General features: G+C 38.8%; 2 protein-coding genes across 13 annotated transcripts in view; both read left to right on the top strand.

The window, feature by feature from the left end:
• DOCK9 (dedicator of cytokinesis 9) overlaps positions 1-5,562 on the top strand; it is a 111,245-nt gene extending 105,683 nt beyond the window's left edge. For all 12 annotated transcript variants that reach the window (XM_021530274.4, XM_021530276.4, XM_085581628.1 and 9 more), the window contains 4 exons: positions 100-290; positions 1,472-1,572; positions 1,777-1,915; positions 4,329-5,562. In XM_021530274.4, coding sequence (XP_021385949.1) covers positions 100-290; positions 1,472-1,572; positions 1,777-1,915; positions 4,329-4,451 — 554 coding nt within the window. In that variant the 3' untranslated portion in view covers positions 4,452-5,562. The remainder of the gene's footprint in view (positions 1-99; positions 291-1,471; positions 1,573-1,776; positions 1,916-4,328) is intronic.
• Positions 5,563-5,713: 151 nt separating this feature from the next.
• Positions 5,714-25,164, top strand: part of SLC15A1 (solute carrier family 15 member 1) — a 51,129-nt gene continuing 31,678 nt past the window's right edge. The window contains exon 1 of the mRNA XM_085581688.1: positions 5,714-25,121. Coding sequence (XP_085437814.1) covers positions 25,118-25,121 — 4 coding nt within the window. The 5' untranslated portion in view covers positions 5,714-25,117. The remainder of the gene's footprint in view (positions 25,122-25,164) is intronic.

The raw sequence follows: 25,164 nt of genomic DNA, 5'->3' as shown, positions 1-25,164 counted from the left end.
TAATTACATCAAAATGAGATTTTAGCATGAGATTCTCTCAAAGCACACCTTATTAAAAAATTCTTTTCCTGACTAAGTTAAACTTGTTTCCGTCCACAGCCATACACTGTTTTCCATACGTGAAGAAACGCATTCCAGTGATGTACCAGCACCACACTGATTTAAATCCCATTGAAGTAGCCATTGATGAAATGAGTAAAAAAGTTGCAGAGCTTAGACAGCTTTGCTCTTCAGCTGAAGTAGATATGATCAAATTGCAGCTGAAGCTACAGGGAAGTGTCAGTGTTCAGGTAAGACCTTTGCCATGTAGCTTTATTTGCTTCTGTCCTTGAAAACTTATATAAGTAGCATTTTATAGTTGATTTCTATTCTGCATGTTTAAGAGTGTCCTAAATTAGAAATATGCTCACTGTCTGCAGTTATTTCCTGAATAGGAAAAGAAATAAAAGTATTTAATATAAACAACTAATCAGAGACAGTTACACAAAATAATTAAGATTCATCTCTGGAATATATTGTATTCCAAGCCCCACCAGATTTTGGTGTAAAGCTGAAACTGCTAGAAATAATAGATGAACCTGAAGATAAATTAGCATATTTTGCCCAGCTGTAGGTCTGCCTACAGTAGGTCTAGCATATTTTTGTAAGAATCCTATGGAGATCAAGAGTGAGTGATAATACATAGGAAGAAGATAACCATAGAAAATCTCATTGTGCATGCCTTTTTGCCTAAAGCAGGCAGGACCTGGAAAGTATAAAGAAGCCATCAGATTCACCAAAACAGGGTACCTGAAGCAGGTGTAGGATGTACAAGTCAGTATGGAAAGGATCTTCAAAAAGTGCAGTGACATATGTGCTACTCTATTATTTTAAACTGATTGGAAACGAAGGCACTGTTAACACAGTCATCTTGAGATGACCAGCTGTCTCATTCAGCAGAAAAGGGAAAAAAAACCAAACCAAGGTTCCAGAATCAGTAAGTTGTCAAGCTAGTATTATGGGATGAGAAGGGAGAGGCTCATTTTAATAATATGAAGGAATAATAAGGATGAGTCATAAGTCACTGAAACCACTTCTCATGTAGCTGCCCTAAGAGCACAATAAAACTTCTGCAGATTTTTGCAGAATTCTCAGCTTGGAAATCTGTTTTCAACAGATACACACACCAAACAGTAATAGGTTAGCTCCTTTTCCCAGCCTAATTGCATAACAGAGATAACAGATTGGCAATATCCGCAGTTACTCTGCCACATCATTGAAGTGGTTTCTTTGTGCCAGGACAGGTTTATAGCACTGGAGAGACCTCTCCTGCTTTAATGCTCCAACTCTAGCAGTTCTCTTCTAATTCCAGCTTTTTTAAAATCTATGTATTCTCATAAGAAAATCAAATCCAATAGGCACCTGTAGCACCTATTATTGCTAAAACAGTATGTCAGATATCTGACTATTTTTTAATTCTTGTTCTTTTTAGGTCAATGCTGGTCCATTAGCATATGCAAGAGCTTTCTTAGATGACACTAACACCAAAAGATATCCAGATAATAAAGTAAAGCTCCTAAAAGAAGTTTTTAGGTATGGCATGGAAGATTTGGGATTTCTTGGGGATGGAGGAGAGGGAAGAAAAAAATGGATCTTTTTTCCAAGACTTATAACAATTCTTTTTGAAACTTATAACTTTTAAAGTGTTCTGGTTCAGTAAAAACATACTTTAAGCTGACATTTTAAACCAATCTTTTGGATTTCTGTTTGAGAACTTTCTTATTTTCTCTAAATCAGGCAATTTGTTGAAGCCTGTGGGCATGCTCTGGGTGTAAATGAACGACTGATAAAGGAAGATCAGTTGGAATATCAAGAAGAAATGAAGGCAAACTACAGAGAAATGGCAAAAGAGCTTTCTGAAATAATGCATGAACAAGTATGTGCTGAAATTAAGTTATACATACTATCATTCAGAATGTTACTATAATGTGAAAAGAGTAGGGGAAATGTATATAATACTTAACACTAAAGGATTGTTTCTTTTTTTTCTTTCTATCGGAGTATAAGCCTCTCATGAAATTGTGGACCTTCATTTTTTTTGCTTGTGTATTCCTTGGCGCAAGCCTGTTTTTTTTGTAGGCAAGGAAGACTACAATAAAGATAAAACAAATGTAATTAAATTAATATATATGATCTGCAAGCTTAGCCCTTTCTTCTTCAATTTTGGAGGTATAAATAATTGCTTTTGTAACAAAGAGTTAAATATCTTTCAAGAGGTATTCCAATACATTTTTTTGAGGGAAGTCCAATACTGACAAGCTAGAAATAAAGGGGAAGGAAAATCAGAACTTTCGTGGAGTGAGATGTACCACTCAACCTTTGTATCTGGGTTCTATGGTAGAAATGTCTCAAAGGCAAAGATATTATTTCTAGGAGGACAGGAAGAGCTGAAGTTCAGTGCTCAATCCCTGCCTTTTTGACATTTTTATTCATCATATTCATCACTTCAGCCCCCTTTTCTTTCATCCACTGTTACTTTTATAACCCTTTTCCAGGACCACAGTATGGTTTATAATTCTAAAAAGAAATTTGCCTTTATTCTACTTTTGCTTAGATGGTACCCAAAACTTTTATATGGCAACTTTTTTCTATTCAAAAATGGGCCACTTATCTAAAGTTCACTTCACATGTTTTCTTGCTTTCCATTATTTCCCAATGTGGTTCTCAGGTACTGTGTTCTGAGTAGCTCTGTGATATGATATAATCATGATGAAGCACATCGGCTTTATTTTCCTTCGCCAAGTTTGATATCCTGTCACAGAGAAGAGCTTATGACACAACTGTTTAACTACCATCAATAGAGAACACTGTGAACCAAAGTTTATAGAAAGTGATACCATTTTTCCAGAATTAAGTAGTTGGATTTGGTTTTTTAATAAGAAACAAAAGTAGAAAAAAATAGTTTTGAAAGATTTGTGGAACAGAAAAAGAGTTTGCTTAGCTAACAGAAGTGGGACAGTTTGACTATATTTCAATGTGATTTATTGATAAGCAGAGGAGGATTTGGAATGGAGGATAACTGATTGGAAAGCTGATTGAGATGAAGGAGGTACATGAGGGGATTAGACAGCAATACAGAATACCCCTTTGGAAAGGAGAGACAAGTGTTTTGGTCAAAGAATTTAATGGAAAATGCAAGATCAGTATTCCCCTGGTACAGGAAAAAGTAGAAGAATATAATGAAAATCTGTACACAAGAAAAAGTACTTGGAACTCAGTGCAAGATATAGATGTTTAAAAAATGCTGATGTATGTGAGTTTCCAAAGTTTGGTGATAAGAAAAAGCATGTCCTGAAACTTCAGGAGTAAATCACATTGCCCCTTTTTCTCTTGGTTTAACATTTAGACAAACAACTGATATCCATAAGACACTGTGAACAGAACATGAAAGTACAGAACTGACTGCAGTAATATGTACTATAAGCCTATCACTGTGTTCTTATACAAATGTAATTAGATAATTTAAATATGCCACCAATAAATATTTTATTGGTGGTTTTGCTTTGTTTTGCTTTAGTTGTTTGCGTTTTTTTCCAATTAGACTGATAATTGCCCTGAAGGCATAGAAACATGAAGGTCTTCACTTAAATCTTTTTAAATGTCTCCTTTATGTATCTGCCTATTGCTGTTTTGAGAAAAAGTTCTGCATCACTGAACAAACTATTAGCTGTAATGTAACACTGCAAGGTTTTAACAACTGCAAAAAATTTGTTATAAAAATGCATAAAGAATCTTAACAGATTTTTTTTTTCTCCTCTGCTGCTTGCCAATATGATCAGATGGGATGGTAATTAGTTTTCTCTACTTCTGTTCTATTAGTTTGTCTAATATTTATATAATTCCTTTTTTTATGGTACTTCTAATTTTAGCATCAATTTGTTTATAGCTGTTAGGAATAAAATCTTTTTGTGTTTTGATAGCTTTTTATAAGAAATGCTCAAATCATACCTCTATAGAGTCAAAGAATGAAAACCAAAAAAGGGCAAAAAGTGACCTTGTCACTATGAAATTCCTTTTGAAAGTTAACAGGAGGAATGATAGAAACTGTCCAAGTACCCTCTGCAGAGTACAGTGTAATATTTCAGTTAGAAGAATTGATATTGGAGAAGTAACTTCTCCTAAATCTGGAAGAAGATGGCTGAAAAGAGTAACCATTTCCAAAAAGTTTTAGGCAGAAAAATACTGGGAGGTTGAGTTGATAAGCAGCACATCAAGAAAGTGGTTATCTGTTTTAGACCTGCCTGTGCCATTTTGAAACATTTTGGTAAATATATGTCTTTTATTTTAAGATTACTCCGGTGGAAGAAAAGGCCAGTGTCATGCCCAACTCACTACACATTTTCAATGCCATCAGTGGAACTCCGACAAGCACAACAGTTCACGGGATGCCCAGTTCTTCTTCAGTTGCATGATTGTTTTGTAAAGGAAAGTATGTTTGTTTCTTTTGAAGTTTGTGGATTTGCTTCATTGTGTGCAAACTCAGGATGACCTTGAAGCTAAATGTTGGGCACATGCAAACTGCGTAGTGCATACAGATGTCTGAGCACACTTAGCAAATAGCAGTTACTGGTAATAGTCTTTTAGAGTAAGGGAGGCACACATATATATTTTTTAATCTTGCTGGTAAAATTTAAAAGTGTTCACAATGTCATTGCAGAAGTGCGTGTAGGAAAATTATGAAGTTGACGTTAGCTTCTGTTTTTCATTAGAAAGTATTATTAAAATGAATTGCACATTACAAAAAAAGTGTTGTGGGATGTAATTTTGCAGATATATAACATTCAGGTGTTCTTTTTGTGTATGGCACATAGAGATTCCAAGTACAAGAACTATTTTGGGGCTAGACAGAGACACTAGTTTTTGGGGTTTAATGGAACTGACAATAGTAGTTTTTGTACCATTTGGCAAATTGTTGTGCTTTATTTTATACCTTGTTGCATTTTGGAGGTATGCAAGCTTAGATCTTACTAAACAACTAAATACAACCAAAGGTCTGCATTAATGAACACTGAGTTATACTAAAATATCAATAGTAGTAAATTGTTATGTACATATTATTTGTTAATATGATCCATACAGTCTGTATATAAATGTATTACATTTCTAAGCATTTTTTAATATTCATAACAGCTCTTACCATTCTGCTTTCAGTTTATTTTGAAAATTTGCCCATTCCAAGTATATGCAGACTTTACAGTTCATTTATCCCTGTATATAAATAAGTGCAATATAAAGATGTATACAGTCTTTGCTATGTTAGGTTTATATGCAGTTATTAAAAGAAAAACCTTTTTTGCCAAAGCAATGGAGTATGTAATTGGTAATCATGGTTACTGTGGTAAATGGTGGTATAATTTAAAGCTTTTTTCCATATTCTTATTCTTTTAAGACATTAATTTAGTAATTTTATATTTGGGGAAAATAAAGGTTTTTAATTTTATTTAACTGGAAGCACTGTCCTGCTGTAATTAAACATTCTGTACTACATCTATATTAAAAGAAAAAAGGTAGTTGCTTTTCTCACTGCGTGCTGTGTTTTTTTGGTTTAGATTCACCCCTGACATTTAAGAAAAATGAAAGCTTGATTTAAAAAAAAAAAGGCTTTTTGCATCCTGTATATGATATGCAGATACTTACAGGTCTTATTTCTTACTCCTTGTCAATAAAGGCAATTAAATTATTAGTTGAGACATCAGTTTCGAGTCCCTTACATTTGGCTCTACTACCATGTTCCTGTAACTCAGGTTATTATTTGCCAGAACAGTTAATATTAGGAAGTCTTCAAAACTTTTCATCACATGACAGTAGAAATCATCTTTTCCTTATGACAACAGGTTTGCTGTCATTTTTCTGTGGCATAGCATGAAACACATATGTGGCCATTAGTCATGAAAAGATTTTCTAAAGCAGCTCATCTTGGCAGTGAAATGCTGGATATACTCTGCTTTATCTATGTTTCTGAAACAAAATGTCTCATTGTTTAAAATTCTTTTTCTTAAAGAGGAAAAAATCATACACTTCTAGACAGTGAACTCACAATGCTGTAAGAGGCATTTTCTTCTCCTCTGCCCTAAATGCTTCACACTTCTGTTTGTCTGTGGAAATGGATGTAGGAATACCTACCTCAAAAGGTATTTGATTATTGGGAGAATATAGAATATATCCTGTAAAGCTGTTTTGCCACTCAGGAAAACTTCTGTATCCATGTATTAAGAGCTGTTGTGTATATCACTATGGCTTCTTTTAATTGCTTCATTTTTTCTGACTTTTTCCACTTTGCCTTGGGAACAGAACTGACAGTTTCCCTTTTGTACTGAAACCTCACTTGGGTGAAGATGCATCTGACAACTAACCTATAAATGTAGCAGGTATTCAGAAGTGAATATGTATATGTATGTGTGTGTATATATATAGATATAAACACACACATAACATCTAAATACATGTGTAACTGTTTTGCTGGACCTTGGCCTATGAAAAACAGCAAACTGTAGTTGACATTGTTGTAGGTTTACACAGGCTTAAGTCATTAATGATTAACACATAAATGATGTGTCTGTAGACTTAATCTTTTGTGATGTGTTTCTATGAGGGAACACACCCTCTACTGTTTAAGCTTAGTAATTTATAGTAATAAATGTGGGCACTTCCCTCCTGAATAATTCCTTCTGTACCAGCTTCCCTTCTCTGTTGTTACTTCTGTAGCACGTAAATGAATTATCCAATGTAGGTTAATTTATTTATAAAGACTTGGGCTCCCTGCAGGTTTTTTATTAGTTTTCTTCACAGTAGCTGGTATGGAGCTGTGTTTTGGATTTGTGCTGCAAACAGTGTTGATAACTCAAGGATGTTTCAGCTGTTGCTGAGCAGAGCTTGCATATTGTCAAGGCCTTTTCTGCCTCTCACTCCACCAGGGAGCAGGCTGGGGCTGCACAAGGAGCTGGGAAGGTACTCAGGACATCAGATTCCAGCTGACCACAGGGATGTCTTGTACCATGTAGGTGTCATGTGCAGCAATAGAAACTGCTGAGAAAGTTGGCCAGAGCAGCACTTGTTCAGGGAGTGGCTGGGGATTGGTCAGCTGCTGGCAAGCAATTTAAGGGTTTTTGCATAATTTCTCTTTCCTGGTTTTGTTTTGGTTTTTATACATGTTAAACTGTCTTTATCTGGAACCACAAATGTTCTCACTTTTGCCCTTCTGATTGTGTCCCCTGCTGCAGAGGATTGAGGGAGCAGCTGGGTGAGGTTGAATCACAACAGCCCTGTTTTGGCACCCAGAGTCAGGCTTGAAGGGTTTGAGATAACAGATTTGACCACAGTATGTTATAGAAGGAACAGATAATTATTATCTGTTTGACAGTTGTTGGTCACAGTGTTGATTTACTTGTTCACAGTATTAGCTTATCTAATCACTGCCATGCTCCCTATTTTTTTTTTTTTTTTGCTGTACCTCAAATTTGAGAGCTTGTTAAAGGCTTAATTTGCAGTGTATCATTTGGTGTGTTTTGCTTGGAAGAGCTATGATAAAAGAATTGGCCTTGAGTCTAAACTGGTATTTGGGCCCTACACCGTTGCCTTCCCTGCACTTTGGGAGCCATCTCATGAGGACAATGAACCATTAGATATTTTTCCTTTTCCAGGAACCACTTGGTGGATGAAACAAAGAAGGGCACCTTCCCCTTCTTTACTGTGGGGTAGATGTTTTCTCCCATATTTTTACAATAACTCTTCAGTATCTTGGATACCTTTTGGTAACTAAGATATTCCTACTGGCATGTTTCAAGTTTATTTTTCCAGCTTTTCCTAAGGTTAATTCAAGAATATCATATAGGGGTATGTCCCGAGGCAGTATGGTCACGGGTGGCAAGGCATGTGGGAGAATATGAGCAAGTGACAAGGATTGTCACCTCTGGCAGCCTGGGAGACTGCCACAGAACAAGTACAGGATCTTGAGGTGATCAAATATTTGATAAAAAAGGATGCCCTGGCTATGGCAGAAGCACAGCTTAGCACTCTGCAGGGCTGACATTTGGCTACCAGGCACTGCTTGGGAGCCTCGAGGGGAGGAGAGGGCCTGTGGATCTGGGACACACAGACAGACACTGGCCAAAGCAGAGACCCTGCACTCGACTGCATCACTCTGTGCTGGCCAGTCTGTTGTGCTTGCAGGGAACAGGGAGTGAGGGGCAGGTTCAGCTTAAGGACTGTAAAGATAAGGAGGTGTAGGAACAAATGAAACTGGACCTTTCTAATCCATACTTTTCAAAAATCTTTTTTCAAGTTGCTGAGTGGGCTCTGTTTTGCTGTTGCCAGAGCAACTTGTCATGATCATGGGGGTCTTTGCAGTTGTGTCTGAGGATGGACATGATAAGCAGTAAATTAAACTTAACAAAAATGTTATAAATATTGTTTTAACTAGTAAGTATTTAAGTAGGACTACAATAAGTATTAAGAATAAGTATTTAAGTTGAAATAGAATTCTTTCAAATAAAACTGTGTCTTTAGAAGGACCTGGCTCTTTATGAAAGCACCTAGTCTAGTAAGTCAGGCAAGGTTTTTTCTTATACCCAGTTTCTATTATCTTTGATTTCTTTATTAGAAGACTTCAATACATAGGAGATGTCTGAGCTGCTGTCTGGCATGAAAGTTAGCTGTTAAAATTTGCGAAGACTGCTGTTCCATGGTTTTTCATTAATTGTAAAATTCTGTATTTAATTGTGTTCAGACTGGGAGACCTGGAGCTTCCTGCAGGATGAAAAAAAAATGAATTTTTTTTATGATACTTTTGAAAGTGACCATTTCAATATTTTTAAAATATTTTGATGGGGTTTTTTTCTCCTTAAGAAGTATACTGAATAAACAATGAGTTAGTTAGAATCTTTTAGACTCTAATTATGTTTTGGTCTCAACACAAATAAACAATTTAAATTGTATCTAGAGACTAGGCAGTATATTCTTTTCAAGTTAACTGTAGTTGATATTGGGTTTTTTTCTGGTATTTTCTGCTTAAGAAGGTGTTTTGTAATTTTTTCTCTCATTGCAAAACTTGCAACTTGTTTTTCTGCAAAAACAAGGTGTGATTGATATTAGTAAAGTATGTTGGGAATGCTATACCTTTTTTAACTGCTACGTGTTGTAAATGATGAAAAAAGCACTGAGAGTTTTTCTAGCTGTGTAGTTTTGTTTTCTGTTTGGGCTATGCTATGAAGGATTAGCTGGAAAGACAAAAAAGAGGAGGCTGAAGGGATTTAGGTAAATAACCTTTCACTGTGAATCCTTAGGACATCTTTTTTTTTTTTTTATATCTTTCTGTGTCCTGTAAGATTCATTGACACCAGATACCTGAACAGCAAGTAGTGCTTCTTGGGATAGTGATTTTTGTAGCTAGTGCTGTATAATCTGTTCATGTTTATCACTGTGATATCTGACTCCCAAAATGTGGAAGTTTGATGTGACAAGAAGGGGAACATGAAAATTCTAAACATAATTGGCAGAACTGCAGGTGAGGCCTTCAAAACTCACTCATCTCTCAGTATAAAAATTATTTTATATCAGTTTTGTTTTAATTTATATTTTGAGAATTGGTATAAGGCTTAAGCAGCTTTATACAAATATAATTTTCAAATTAATTGAAGTAACACATCAGATTATTTTTTCCAAGTGTATGAGGGAAAGCAGATGCCTACGAGCCTAGAACAGTTATCAGACTTCATACAAGAAAATGCTGGTAGCCACTGAATAAGTAACTTTAAGTTAAGATTTAATGTTTGGGGGAAGAAAGAAAAAAAGAAAAAGAAGAGGATTCTAAAGCCTGGAAGAAGTCTGAAAAGAAAGTGACTGCATAATTTTCCTCTAGTCAACATTATTAGTACTAAGATAGAAGTGAAATTTTTGATAGAGCTGGTAAGTATCCTGGGTTTTTTCAGTGGTGTGGACTGTAAAAAGAAGAGATAGGAAGTTCCCAAAGATGTCCAGATAACTGTAAGGAAAGGACCTTAGTTCAGCAAAACTGTTCAACTCATTGTTCATTCCAGAACTCTCAGATCTCCATGGAGGTTGCCTGGGGAGGGACAAGCCCGGAGCTGTGTTTCATTTGGTGAAGCTTTAGTGGCCACGTTACCCACAGCAATCCATCGGGTAAGGGGTACGATTGCCCACAGTAAGCAAAGGCACTGAGGGGACCAACGCTTTTTATAATTGGTGTAATGAGATGGAAAAATTGTCAACATCACTACTTAAACTTTTTAAAGGCCTGTGAAAGGAAAGAAAAACTCTCTTCATCAACAACAGCCTGTTGAAGGGTTTTTTGTGTTTTTAGATTGCTTAAAGCTTTTTTCTTTCGTTGTCAGCAGTGTCGGATCCTTATTCTGCGTACATAATTTGAAACAGTATGCTAGAGACTATAAAAATACATGCACAATACACAATAAAGCCTTGAAAAAATATTTGAATGTACCTAGAAAAATTTTGTGACTGTGATTTTTTTTTTCTTCTTTTTGACTTACTTGAGAAAGATAAAATAGGAGAGGTGACACACTATGCTAAAGTTGCTTGTTATCTGTTTTGGAGAAACTGATTATTCCAAAAGGCAGGAACTGAAGCAGAAATGAAGGAATGCACCAGCTGGTAAAGCATGAGACAGTGATGTGTTGGTGAAGAGCTGTGTTGTTAAAATGTGGGCTCAGAACTGGAGGATTAGCTTGCCTTGCACATCTGCAGGGGAAAATGGTTCACAGCCAAATATGCTTAGAGAAAAAAATGCAGGATGAAATTAATGTGACAAAATTAAACTCAAGGCCAGAAGGAGTGGGAACTCGGTATTTCTTTTAAACACAGCCCATTTCAGTCCCTCATGTTAAACCTGATAGATTTCACCTGGCTGTGTTTTCACACCCACATGCTCACAGGCACCAAGAAGCCCATGTCAAAGCAGCTACTCCAGGCAGGCTGGAGGTCCCCATGGGAGAAGAGGAGTGGTGACCCTTGGGTGCATGCCATGTGTTTGGGGTTCTTCCTTGGCAGTGGAAAACTTGTTCATTGTGCTGGTTTGGGCTGGCATGGAGTTAATTTTCTTCCCAGTACCTGGTCTGGGGTGGTTTTGATTTGTGCCTGACAGTGTTGGTAACACAGGGATGTTTCAGCCGTTGCTCAGCAGCCCTTGCACAGAGTCAAGGCTTTTTCTGCTCTCAGCCCACCAGGGAACAGGCTGGGGGTGCACAAGTTGGGAGGAGGGGACACAGACAGGACAGCTGATCCCAAATGACCATAGGGACATCCCACACCATATGACATTGAGCTCAGGAATTAATCTGGAGGGGAGGGAGGTCAGCCAGAGCAGCAGTTGCTTGGGGCCTGGCTGGGCATCTGTCACTGATGAGCAATTAGGCTTTTGGCACACTTTTCTTGATTTAGAGCTTTTTTATCTTTGCTTGCGTTTTTTAGCTTTTTAAATTATTTTTTTCCTGTCTGTTTGTTTGAAGGGGGGCATGGTGGTGATTTGGGAGGTTTTTTTGTTGTTGCCAAATTATGTTTATTTCAATCCCACAAGTTACTGCATTTTTACCCTTCCAATTTTCTCCCCTATCCATTGGGAGGGGGATGAGAGGTGCCTGTGTGGGGCTGAGCTGCCTGCCAGGGTTAAATACCAGATAAAAATACCAGAGCCACCCAGGTATTTGTATCCATCAGCTAGTACAAGGTGATATCCCAACATTATCTTGCTTGCCTCATCCCCCATAAATGGTAGGGAGGGTTGTTACCTGTGTGTGTTTCCTCATTTCAGTATCTTTTTGGCCTCTTTCCATGCTGGGGTAAGAAGCAATAGGCATGCACTATGCTGGAACCCTGCTGCCATCCTCCTGCAATCAGACCTCGGGTCCTCTGCTGACAAGTCATCTTACCATGGCCTTATCAGAGCTCAGGCCTCCTGGTCGATGTAAACAGCACATTCCTCAGCATTTACTAATTTAATTGCTGTTAGTCATGTCCTCAGTTATCAATTCATGCTGTTCCTTGAAACTGTGCTGCTGCTCGTGCTTTCACATAAATAATTCTCACTCATATTTCATTCAAACCATTCTTAGTGTCTCTGTTTCAGCTCCCTGGAGCAGCGTGACATAGGCAGGCTTTTATAACAGAGCTGTGTCCAAATGTTGAAGCCAGCCTGGCAAATTTTTTTTAGAGACCATTGACAGTCTTTCTACAAGATTTCCCAGACATATTGGTATCATAGTGGTACTATTCAACATTTTCACTGGTATTCCATAAACAAATGTAACAAAACCCTGCCTATTTAAATTGGATGAAAACAAAGGTCAGTCTCTTCTTTTCTGATAGCACCATACCTGTAAACATAGTATGCTACTGTTTGTTGCCAGTGTAACCACCTACAAAGTTGTGCTTCTAGGAACAGGAAAAGAACTTAAATGTACACATTATGTCTTTATTTACCACATTACCCTGGTAAATAGCACCAGTGAAATGGATTAAAGGAATCTTCTGAACATGGAGCTTCCCATAAACAAACTTCTAATGTAATTCTGTGGCAAAGAGAAGTGGATGTAACCCGGAATGTGTTGTGGTGGTTTTATCCCTCGTCCTACAGAACCTGTGAAACCATTGTTAAATCACTCTGTTACTAGGACAATACTGGGGCTGAGGTTTTGAAATGTTGTACTGAAGAATTGATACAAGGGCCACAAAAATCCATATTCAAGGAATATGTGGTAGGAGATCTGGGGCACAACACTTCAACTTACCAAGTAAAAATTTGAGTTTTAAAAATCAGTTTTTTCTAAGTGAATAGAGAATTTTGCGAGGCTATTTTGGTTTGGTTAAGGAAGACATAATAGAGATTGGATACTGAAGCAAGGCAAATTCAGATTAGAAATTCAAATCGGATTCTTAATTCCTGCCAACAACTACATTAAGCACTATCAATGGTGCTAAATTCCAAAGGTATTGATGCAGTGTTGTTTAATTACAATTTTATTTCAGGTATGGTTAACATGTGGTTCAGAGCTAGTGGTCTCTCTCAGGTCTAAGTGCTAAAACCAAAACCAAAACTTGAAATCCTGAAATCATTAGCTGTCTTAAGCTAATGTTAGTTACTGTTAACATGTTCTGTTTCATAGCTATTTTATAACAATGTTCTGGAAAAACAGAGGAATGCAGTCTGTAACATGATAATTTTAGAAAGTGGTTTTGTTGACTGGGTTTTAGCTCGGACAGCACATTGATACTTACCACAAGACTTGTGTTCAGCCAGATTTCAGCCTGGCATTATTCATGGCAGAAACTTGTATCACAAGCACTCGTGAAGCAGTTTCCAGGCAACTACGTCCAAATACTTCTAGAGTTTGCAGAGGTTTGCAATTTATAAATTAAGAAATTTCTTGGATGCTTCTTTGAGAGAACAGTATCTTGCATGAATGTTCCAGAACTTCAGTCTTGTTCCTTTTCTCTGCCTCCACTTTTCAGGTAGCAATGAGAAATTTTATCTCTGTTTTGGGTGGTACTTATTAGCTTCTGTAACACAGGTATGTCATTTGGTCCATGCAGCATGGAAGTTGTATTTTATCTCATCCTGTCAAAAGCAACAAAGTTCTGGGCTGAAGTTCTTAGGAGCTGGAATTCCTTAACTGTATTACACCCACGATGTGTCTTGTGTCCTGATTTGTCATTTTTAAACTGTTCAAATTTCATACAGCCATTTAATGATGTCCTAGGAATGGCTGCAAGCTCTTGCAGCTGTTCTTGTTCTGGCTCAAGTTCCACATACGTGAGTGGGGCTGTACTGCAAACTGAGTTCGTTTAAATTAATAAGCATGTGACAAAATTTGCAGTATACTTTGTTGTCTTCTTTAATTGTAAAAGCTGTTTATTGAGGTGTGGTCCTCCTACAGCTTGTAAGTGTTTCATTTTTGCTTTTTTTTTTCCCTTCTACAAATTGCAAAGCAAGTACTCACCAGAGTTATTTGTCAAACAGTTACATATTTGATAGAAAGCATTTCCATTCAACCTATTTCAACACCATTTGCTGAATCCATTTATTTTGTATATTTTTATTAATTTTTATTCCTTTCAATTAAGACTAGTGTGCCAGCTTGACTCTATCCTAAGCTAATTATATCACTATATGTAAATTAAGACATGAACAGATCTCCTTCCTTTCCTAGGATGTCTTATACTGCCATTGAAGTTTATACATTTCTGCCCTAAACTTGGACTAAATTTTTCTTTCTGTTTTTTGTGTTGCATGCAATTTATATATACAGTTCTCATCAGAATCATTTTTCAGGTCCTATATTCAAGAATAACTGATAATTAAAAAAAAAATGTATTTACTGGGAATATAGGCATCTTCTATCACAGAACATTCTGAGTTGGAAGAGACCCACAAAGATCATAAGAGGGATCATCCATCTTCCTGACCCTGCCTCAGGCCTGGCTTCTCCCTTACTGAAACCTTAATTCTTTAAAATCTATTTGCTAGGAGAACTGAACCACTGCATGAAAGATTGGCTGTGTTTCATCATCTCTGTTCCATCTGTCTGTTCTGGTTACCAGATATGTCAAACTACTGTTTAAAAAAAAAAAGAAACATAGTGAGGCACTACAGTGAAAGTTAAATGGCACCTCAGTATCCCAAATAATTTCAAACACAATTAATGTGATTCTAGCTTCACCCCGATACAAAATGTGGCAGCACCTGTTAGGAGGATGTGGCAATGGTTTCATATTGTACAGCTGCATTGCATAACAGCAGGAGTGAAAAATACATATTTAATCATGAGAAAGGAAAAGATAAGACAGGTGCAGTGTGTCCCTTCTGCCTGGACTGACCTTTCCACCTGACTTTCAGTAGCCTGGCTGCTGAAATATTTTTGATTCTGTCTGTATCATTGCTTTCTTTAGATGAAGTCCAGCGGTCTTTCTCCTCACCAGTCCATCTGCAAGGCCCAGTCTCTGAACATTCTTTTTTGGCCATCTTCATTCTTTTCAGATCCAGTGGCATTCCCAGGGGAATAAAAAGGTAATTTTCTTCCCTGTGGATAAGCCAAGGTCCCTCACTGTGTTCAGCTGCTCTTCCAAAGCACGTGTCAGCAGCATTGATGTTCAAACAATAGCCACAGTCAGCACCAGACTGGACATCTTGATATGGCATGGTTCAGCTCATCGTGTCTAAGGTGAGCTAGACACAAATATGTTGAACTGTGCACTTGTACTACAATGGTGTCCTAAATCTCACCTCAATCCATTCTGACCATGGGCATCTTGCACCAGAGATGTGCCTTCCTGCTTATTAATAACCCCATGCAGCAAATGGAGGGTGTTAGTGAGGATCCCTGGTGGGACAGCATCCATCTCTGTGCAAGATTTCTGAGCATGCAGTAGGTAATATTTGCCCTATGAAAAACCTCTGGGGTCTCAGCTGAATGCAATTGAACACTAACACCTTTTTTTTTCTGGAAAGTTTTTTTGCCTTCAGAAGAATTCCTCAAGAGTTATTGGATGGAGTGTTTCAAGCCCCAGGCAGATACCCAGCATCACCTGTTACAAGTGAACCATAAAGGAAAATGTCAATGTGAATATTAACAAAACCAACTATGGCTGAGAGGCAGTGTTAGAAGTTTGAGTTATCTGACTACAGAAAGTATAGGAAGTAATTTTAGTAGAATGCAGGAGCAGCTCCTTGTCTCCAGGAACTGTGAGTGAGTGGGTATGGGAGCAAGAGGATGATACTTTGTTCTTTAACCATATTTTTTCATCGCCTTTTAAGAATGTTCTCAAAACCCAAATAAAATCTATCTGTTTCAATGTGAGGCTAAATGTATCTGGGGATACTTCTTTTTGAGACACAACAGTAAGTAATAGAGAGGTGGTAATAGACAAGCAATGTAATTTTATCAGAAAGGAAATTGCAAGTACAAAACAATTCAGTATGTACACTGCAATGAAAAAGGCATTTCTGTTTCTTAGGGAGAGAATGCAGATAAACCATTTCTGCATGGACATACTTGATTTTTTACCATAAGAAAAGAGAGGTTTTGCTGCAGGAGTAGCAGGACATGGTTAAGAAAGCACAGTTAAGCAGCACTTCTGACCAATACTATGTTAGGTAAAAATAATGTTTAAATGTCCTAGAGACCGCAATTAATAAAGCACTGGTTTCTTGTAACAATGGGAAGCTTCAACAGTTTTGGATGGATAAGCCTGGATTAATTTCTGATACGCAAAGTATCAGTTCTCAGCCGCTCCAGTTGAAGCAATTTCAGATGCTGATGCTACATTTGTTATCTGGAAGATGATTTTACAGCCTGTTACAAAAATGTTCAAGGGTCTTAAGGGCTTTCCATAATAACAAGCACTTATTATAATTTTACATAATAACATCCATTTTAGGCTTTTTTTTTTTTTTTAGCTTTTACCTATAGCTAGCCAGGAGCGTTTTAAACAGCTTTGCTTTTGATGAAATGCAATTGCTTGTTTATGGAAGAAAGCACTACATTACAGCCTAATCTGTTCTGCATCAGTTTCCAAACAAACAAAAAATGGAGCAATTAATTCTGCTTGCATGCCCCTTCCCTCTTTTTCTTTTTTCTTTTGTTTTTCAGTATAGATTATAGGGAAAGATTGCTCTGTTTTTGCATTATGAAGGGACTGCTTCTGTTATGGAAAATGTTTCCTGCATATGTAGTGTATCTGTTGGCTAGGCTGAACAATTCAAAATCTTTCTTTTACAAGGTTTTCATCTAGAATGTGTGTGGGATCACATTTACAATGTGCTAACTGATGATCTCCTTATAAGCAGACTTGATATTTTAGAATGATATTGTAAAAAATTTAGAATAATATATGTATTGACTTGATATTTTATCATCATATTATATAGCTTTTTTAGGATAATAAAGTACAAATTATAAGTGGGAAAATTTAATTGATATCTGCAAAGATTTTTAGCTGTTCTTTTTTTATGGGTGGAAAAGTTTAGATGATTCACTGAAGTGTCAGTGTGTCAATAGCAAAGAAAGACATAGCAAAGCTGTGATTTTGGACCCCTTTTTTCAACCCTTTTGGCCTGTTACTGTCTGATTATTAACAGCTCTTTCTGTACAACTTGTTTATTTATAAAACAGTCAAAAAATAACTACACACTATGCAAACTTTGACAGCTCAGAAAGCAGTGAAAATTAAGTCTTGCTCAATATATGGAACAAAGTATAACCTTTGATTAGGCAGCATATTATCTTTAAACATTTAAACTACTATAAAAATAGTAGTAAGTTTTGTGATCATTACCACCTCCATACCTAGCAGTCATGCTTACCAAAAGAACCTTGAGCTCAATTTTGTGTCCTTTGCTACAGTAAAGATATTGAGGTGCTGGAGTGCCTCCAGAGAAGGGCAACAGGGCAGGTGAAAGGTCTCAAACCTACATCCCATGAGGAGTGGAGGAGGGTGGTGGGATTATTTATCCTGGGGGAAAGGAGGCTCAGGGGAGACCTTCTCACTTCCTACAACTGCCTGAGAAGAGGTTATAGCAAGGTGGAGGTGGTTTCTCCTCCCAGGTAACAGGTGACAGGAGGAAATGGTCTCAAGTCACAACAGGGAAGGTTTAGACTGGATATTAGAAAAATTTCTTCACTGAAAGGGTTGTAACATGTTGGAACAGGCTCCCCAGGGAAGGGGTTGAGCCACCATCCCTGGAGGTATTTAAAGGTGGGTAGATTCCATGATTCTGAGAAGTGGAAACTGCAAGAGCTCAATCATTTAATACCCTTTATTCTCCTTCCAATTGCAACCTTCCCTCAGCAAAAGGATGCTAGGCAGAAAGTGAGAGATGGCAATTTGGTTTTCAATCTTATGAGAGGAGGAGGGAGAAACAAAGATAAAAAGACCCACTGATGGAAAGAAACCCGTCTGCCAAGATTAGGGTTCTTTAAAACATCTGAAAATAGATGTTTCCAGCCTCAGCTGCCAAAAAGTGAGTCTCTGCTCACGCTTTTCAGGATAGCTTTCAGCACCAGAGCTGCAGTCCTTTTCATTAAAGAACTAAAATTTCTGCGTGGCTGATGCTACTTTTTTGATGAGGAATGTGCAACAAGGCCACAGACAATCATTTGTTTGTTGGTATCTCCAGGAGATGTTTCTGACAAAGGGAATAGGTTTCAACACATATAAATAAGCATGTGTTTAAAAGAAAGAAATCTCTGGGTGCATTCCAACAACGTGTAGCCTGAGCAGGAAGAAGCCCAACCATTTTGAAGAGCATTCAATAAGCTCCCAGGCTTTGCTTTTGTCCTGACATGAAAATATTCTTGTGGGATGTGTTCAATATCTGTGGGGTTTCCTGGTTTCCTCTGAAATTCACCCTCCAAAGTTTTCAGCCTAAGAAGTGGATTAATCTGACTATATTTACAAAGTCATTTGTAGGCAGAGGCTGAAAACGCTGTTGGTGCTCTTTGCCCCTTACAAGTGGGTTCCCAAAGAAAAAACGCAATTGCTGAAATACCTAAAATGAACAGAATTAACTTCATCTTTAGAAAAAGTATTAGCCTTCATGCTAAAATTCTTAATGATTTCCTAAAAAATTATTTCCCTGTCATTAGATATGTTCCCTGCAATTCTGCATAACAGCACTGCTCAATGTGAATATGCTGCTTCTCTTTCTCTGACTCCTCTTGGAAGACAATTTCCTGTTCCTTGGATAAGTTTTTTATACCGAGGGTAGAGCAAGTGACCCAGCAACTTGTTATGCTGACAAGTAGATTATTTATGTGCTGCAGTTTCAGTTTATGAAATATATTATGTAATTTCAGGTGGTTTATATACTGTCATATTGTAACCTTTGTATTGAATGCATTTTACTCAGCTGCCTTTGCAATAAGGAAGAAACTGTTGTTGGTTGGATTTCTGTTGTTGTGGTTTGGGGTTCCTTTTTTCATTCTCTTTCTTTTCAAAACCTATTGGATTTGTTTACACTTCCTGCAAAGTAACAGCAGATCCTGGGCTTTTTAAATGTGAGAAAGTAAGAGGACCTCCCTTTTCTGACAGAACAAAGTAGTTGGGTTGTGTTGTAGTGCTTACTGGGAATCAGTTGCTCAGGAGTGTCAAGAAGAAAGTAAGAATACAGCTACATAGATGAGTAACATCCTAGCACATCTTTTTGCTAATATGGACAACTATCACAACAAAAAGGAGACTGCCTAGAGAAGGCTAGAGGTGCTACTGAAAAAGATCAAAGAGGAGTAGAGAGGCAGTGAAGCACTCGGAGTACTGCAGTGCACAGGTGAATTAATGCAATGGAGCCCTGGATGCTCTAATCTTTCAATAGCAACAGAACTGATCAAGATTTCTAAGATGAAATACAAAAATTGACCTTATAGAGACGTCGTGAGAGAGCAGCAAGATAAGTGAATCTGTTAAAATTCAATTGCACATTAAACTCTGTCAGAATCTGCTGCCAAAATTTTCATTTAAATCTGAACAATACACAGGACAGCTCTGGGAGTGGAAAAAAAGGAGCTTTGTAACCTGTGGTGAAAATATGAATGTGTAAATAACATAAAAATCCATTTCAGGATGAATGAGTCCATCTGCAAACTTCTAACAGGGCTTTAGCAGGTAGACAGTGTCAGCTCTTGGTCTCCAGCTGCAGAATTTCCACACTGGAAAATGTGTCTCTAGAAAATTATATGATCTTGTGCTGTTATCTGAACTCAAAATATGCTATTTCCACTGTGGACATTGATGTCATCTGAAGTCAGGTATGCTTTGTACAACAGTGCTGCCTCACCCACAACAACAATTATGTATAAAGTTAGGATGCTCCCCTTTGAAAATGTGAGCATGCAGTCTTGTAAGATGGTTTGTTTAAGGGTAGTGTGTGGGGGTGTGTGTGTGTTGAGTGCATAAATTAATGGAAAATAATCCCTTAAGTATCTTCACAAGTTAAATACAAATCTCACATCAGTTCCTATATACTGTGTCAGTAAAACTCCAGTCTTTTAACATCTGCTTGAGTCAAAACACAGATTGGTCAAGAGATGACACTTGTACTTGCATGGTCCAATCAACAATATGATTCATGTTGTAGGGCTGGTTGCATAAATTGACAGGATAATCCAACCAGCTCTACCTAGCAGCTGCTGTGTTGATGACAATCTCATGTGCTCTCCTTATGAAAAAAAAGGTTGAACAAAACTTGGCTAAAAACATGCTAGAAGTGAAACTTCAGCAGACAATGCAATGAGAAGATAAAAAGTTCACTTGAAAATGTCAGGTCTCACAACAAGGATCTGAAGTTTCAGAAAAATAGCAATGTGGCAGTACAAAGAAAAAAGACTATTGAAGAGATGTTTGGATAGTTTCAAGCTGCTTGAACAACATTCAGCATCCTTGCACTGCCTTAGGTGAGAGAGGGTGATGCTGTGTGTCAGACAAATTCAAATTTAATATGAAGAAAAACAGAGGTACATAATTCAAAATTTTAAAAAAGCTTTCATGACCCAGTGAAAGGCTTGAAGCCTAACTTGGGTGAAGGATACTCACAGAGGTTTTTGTTTTTTTTTTTTCTTGAATACAGTCACATACTTCAAGGGTAGAAATAGGTGTTTATCTGCAGTAGAAAGGAGTATGTAAAGGCTTTGAATCAGGAGCTCTTTTGTTCTGCCCTACTTCCCTTGCCAGCTGCCCTTAATACTTATGCTAACACTCCTATTTGTCTACCCCACATACCTGCTGGGAGTGCCCTCCCTTGGCAGGGAGAATCTCCCTGCCACAGAGATGGGTTGCACAACATCTGACCATAAATCAGCATCAAATCTGGGATTACTGTGCGTGTTTCTGCTCTCCTTGTCTCATGCCTCGTGCATTGTGAAGGCACAACACAAGGACTGCTCACACTTGGCTGTGGCTGTGGTACAGAGACTCAGGCTGGATCCACAAAGGCCTTTCAGGGCTGGAAGGGATGGTCACATCTCTCAGTCCAAAGTGAAGCTTTGGAATGCCTCCTTGCAACTGTCAGCTAAGGCTGGTTTCCACACGGACCTGCATTTCCAGAACCAAGGTTCCCTATTAAATCCAGGCTTTGAACAAACGATCCCCTTCAGATTCCCCAAGGGGAAAACCCGTGGAAGGAAACAGCAGCGAAGGTGTTGTCAGGATGAAGATAGATATAAAGAGAACTGGACAAGGGGCAAATCTGGCTCTACCAAGGAAACAATGTTATCAGAGTAAATGAAGGGAAAACAGAAAGAGTTATCAACCTCAAGTTATGTTTTTGGCAAAAATAAAAGGAACAAACCCACATCTTGGCAGGAGTGACTTCACAATTGTTTTGTTAATGGTATTGTTTACCATTAACTCATTAGGTCTATATCTGCCATTTTAGTTAACTCTGCATGTTGTCACAGGCACTGGTAATGAGCCAAAGACTTTTGCCATTGCTTTTGCTTGCCAGCTCCAGGTAAATAGAGTTCACTCATTTACTTTATTTAGATCCAAGTCTGTGCTCTAGTTCCTGCTCCCCTGCTTTACTCTCCACCCACATCCAGTGTGTGTACATAAAGATGTGCCAGAGAAGCCAAGCTCCTTGTGTGCCACAGCACACAGACTCTTTTCCTTTTTCTGGAGATGATTACTTTGAATGCTGCTGAGTTGGGCTGGCAGGCTGGGCTGGTAGAAACCTCTTTCTCTGCATGTCCCTGGTCTGGTTTAGAAAACTCCTGAATAAGCAAATTCATATGTTTTAGGGCCAGAGTTGCTCCTTGCACAGAAGTTGAGTGAGCATCTCAAATACCAACTATGTCACTATGCGTGCACAGCACCCAGTAGCTGGACTGCTGCTGTTTGAAAGCACCTGAACTGCTGCAGAGCCCCTCCCAGAGACCCCTGTGCCCTCCTGCCCAGCAGTCCCCTTCTCCTCCAGGCCATCCCACCTATTATTTGCTCTGCTAGCAAAACACGACACAGTGTGTGAGAAAAGTCAGAGCAAACAAATCACTTTCCCCCTGAGATTTCCTATCTGGAAAGCTGGAATAAACTTTTATTGGAAGGATATATTATCTTGGGAAGAGTAGTTACTGGGAAGTGACAAGTGTTAGTGTTTGGCTACTACCATCATGAAAACCCAGTGGATTATGATAGTAGAGCAAGATCCATTAGCCTTTGTTTAGAATGAATGAATGTACAACCTCACTCAGTTTGCAGCATCCTATGCAATACTGGCTATCCCTGATGAGCTGCACATCCCTGAATATTCTTTATTACAATTCTTCCAATCTAAAAAATGAGTAAAGAACATCTATTAATATTTATAAATCACACGTGACCTGAACAGATTTGCCCAAATTTTCTGTAAAATCAATCTCAATTCAGGTTGTTCATCCTTAAATAATAAATAGTTGTTATCAACTATTCCATGTTATGGACACACCTCACCAGCTCCTCTGAAATGATTGTATTCTTCCTTCCTAGGAGATACAAGGAAACAATCTTACAGACTAAGCTACAACCTTTAACTGAGCAATATGTGGAATTATCCCTCCTGGGGAAGGATCATTACAGTAGGAACACACAGCATGAGAGGCTCCTGCAGAGCACTGGTGGTAACTTTTGGACATGAGTGGTGGAAGAGTCATTAAGGACCTGTGCTGCTGGACCTCAAACTAAGGACTGGTTTGGGATATGAGAGATGGGAGTAATCTTGGTTGTGGTGACCATGAGATGGTGGAGTATAGGATCCTGTGTGGAAGAAGCAGGACAGTATTCTATTACACCTTGGAAATGTGATTCTTTGACTTCAGAGTTTTGTAGAAAAAAAGTAGAAATTCATTTCTGCATGTTTGTTTGCTGAATATTTAATAGCCCTGCTGTGCTCTGAGAGCTCCTAGAAAGAGAGCCTCAGTGGGAAACTAATCCTCTGAGAACAAATTCTGTCCCTCCAACAAATACAACCATAAAATAACTCTACAGTGATCAACCCTGTGGCATCCGCTTACTGAAGGACAAAAGTCAATCCACCTCAGAAATAGCTGTGAAGCAATTGTGTGTCCTTTTATCTCTCTGTGGGACAAATTAAAATGTGTACTCATCAGGGTGAATACTTTAATAGAAACCTTAAACATTGAAAGATAATCTGAGTGAAAGCTGGGTGATCAAACTAGCTCATTTATCCCAAATTTTTGAGAAAACGAGTGTTTTCCTTACTATCTGAATCCCAGTTGTATGTTACTTTCTAGGAAGAAACATCAAAGGCCTACTCTTTGTTCTCACTAAATGCATGGATCTATATAAGATGTGCCTGGGAACTAACCTTTTACCACCACTGGTCATGCAATGGGAAGTTTCCCTTTTTTCAGAAAAGAAATGACATCTTTAATTCCATACTTTAACAGAAAATGGTGGTAATATCTCAGTTATTTCTGTAGATGAATAAGCCATTGGAGGCTTCAGCATTCTTTGCTGCATTACAGATTGCTTGTTTTGCTGGAGTAACCATAATAGAGAAATGCAACACTGCCTGTACTGTGTGGATATATATGTATATCCCGCTGAGAAGTGATACATGATTAGCATCAGCTATGTCAGTGGAGCTCATACAGCAAGATTTATGTTTCTTACTGGAGAACTTGCTATAAATATAGCTATAACTACCTACTCATGTTTTATCTTAAGAATTTATTCACAAATTTTTACAGTTAAGGATACAGGTAACTGCTAAGAGGCTAGAACTCCTTTGAGTAGATTACCCTCATATAGATGCAATTTAAGAAATCCAGGTTCAGCTGTAGTTCTGTATCACAAATCAGAGCAGCCTTTAACCATTGAAGTGCTGACTGTAGATATTCCAAATTGCAATGCATTGCAATGCTTGTTTGATTTGTACCCAAGACAAAATGAACCTGTTCAGTGACCAGGTAATTATTAAGTGCATGCCATAGAAAATGCTATTGGATTGGTTGTATAAACCAAAGTGTGCCACTGTATTTTCAAGCCTCAAAGAGGGAGCTCATTCTTCTTTCAGATTTTTTTTTTTTTTGCTAATATCTGCTAATATTTTACTGTTTCTGCATTCTGAGTTCATTCAGATCTTAGTAACATGTAGCTTCCCCTAGCTATTCTTCTTGTCAGCCTTGCACTCTGGCTCTCCTGTCATTCTCAGCTTCTCATCCATTTATTCCACATACATGGCTCAGTACGGTCTATGCAAGAAACACATTGTGTTGTACTGATGTGGATTCTCCCAGCTTTCCCTATGGCTTGTGGCACAAATGGCACCCAGGACAGATGTCTTGTGCTCAGACCTCAAGCTCGGACTATGTGGACTAACCAAGAGATGACTGAAGTAGGTCATAGAAACATAAACTCACAGGATGGTTTGGGTTGGAGGAACTTAAAGTTCTTCTAGTTCCAATGCCCTGCTTTGGGCAGGAACACTTTCCCCTAGACCAGGTTGCTCAAAGTCCCATCCAGCCTGGCCTTGAACACATCCAGGGATGCAGCCATATCACTGGACAGCTTCTCAGAAATACCAGTCCACAGCTCAGATATCATTAGAAACCGGTGGTAGCAATAGTTTAGGACATCTGTTTCCTTGGCTCGAGAGAAGGGAGCGAGGCAGAAAGCTGTTCTCCACACAGCGTGTATTTCACTTACTTGCTTACTCAGTTTTCCCGTACGCCGTTGACATCAAAGGAACGACGCGCAGCTGGCAGCACTGCCCGGCGCTGGGTTCAGCTGATGGCACGGTCTCGGCGCTTCCTGGCGGCCGCAGAGCGAAGCAAGCCCGAGCAGCAGTGACAGCCCTCGTCTGGCAGCCGTAAGGGCAGCGGGCGGCAGGGAGGAGCGCTGGGGCAGCCGGGGCCGATGGTGAGGCCAGGTGAGCCCCGGGCTGGCTCCGGGCCGGAGCGACCCGCTCCCCGCCCCGACACCTGCGCGGCGCCGCCCCGCAGCGCCCGGGGCCAGGCGGGGCCCGCCGCCGCCTTAAAGCCCGGCCGCCCCCGGCACCTGCCTTCCCTTTTCCCTACCTTCCTCCTGGCTCTCAGCCCCGAGCGCTCCGGACCGCGCCGGCGACATGGGTATGTGTGGCGGTGCGGGCTGGGGCAGCCCGGAGCGGGCGGC

Source organism: Lonchura striata, chromosome 1, assembly GCF_050655825.1.
Source record: "Lonchura striata isolate lonStrDom1 chromosome 1, ASM5065582v1, whole genome shotgun sequence".
In the NCBI taxonomy this organism is placed as follows: Eukaryota; Metazoa; Chordata; class Aves; order Passeriformes; family Estrildidae; genus Lonchura; species Lonchura striata.
Note: the sequence above shows the minus strand (reverse complement) of the source record. Positions and strands in the feature narration are given on the sequence as shown.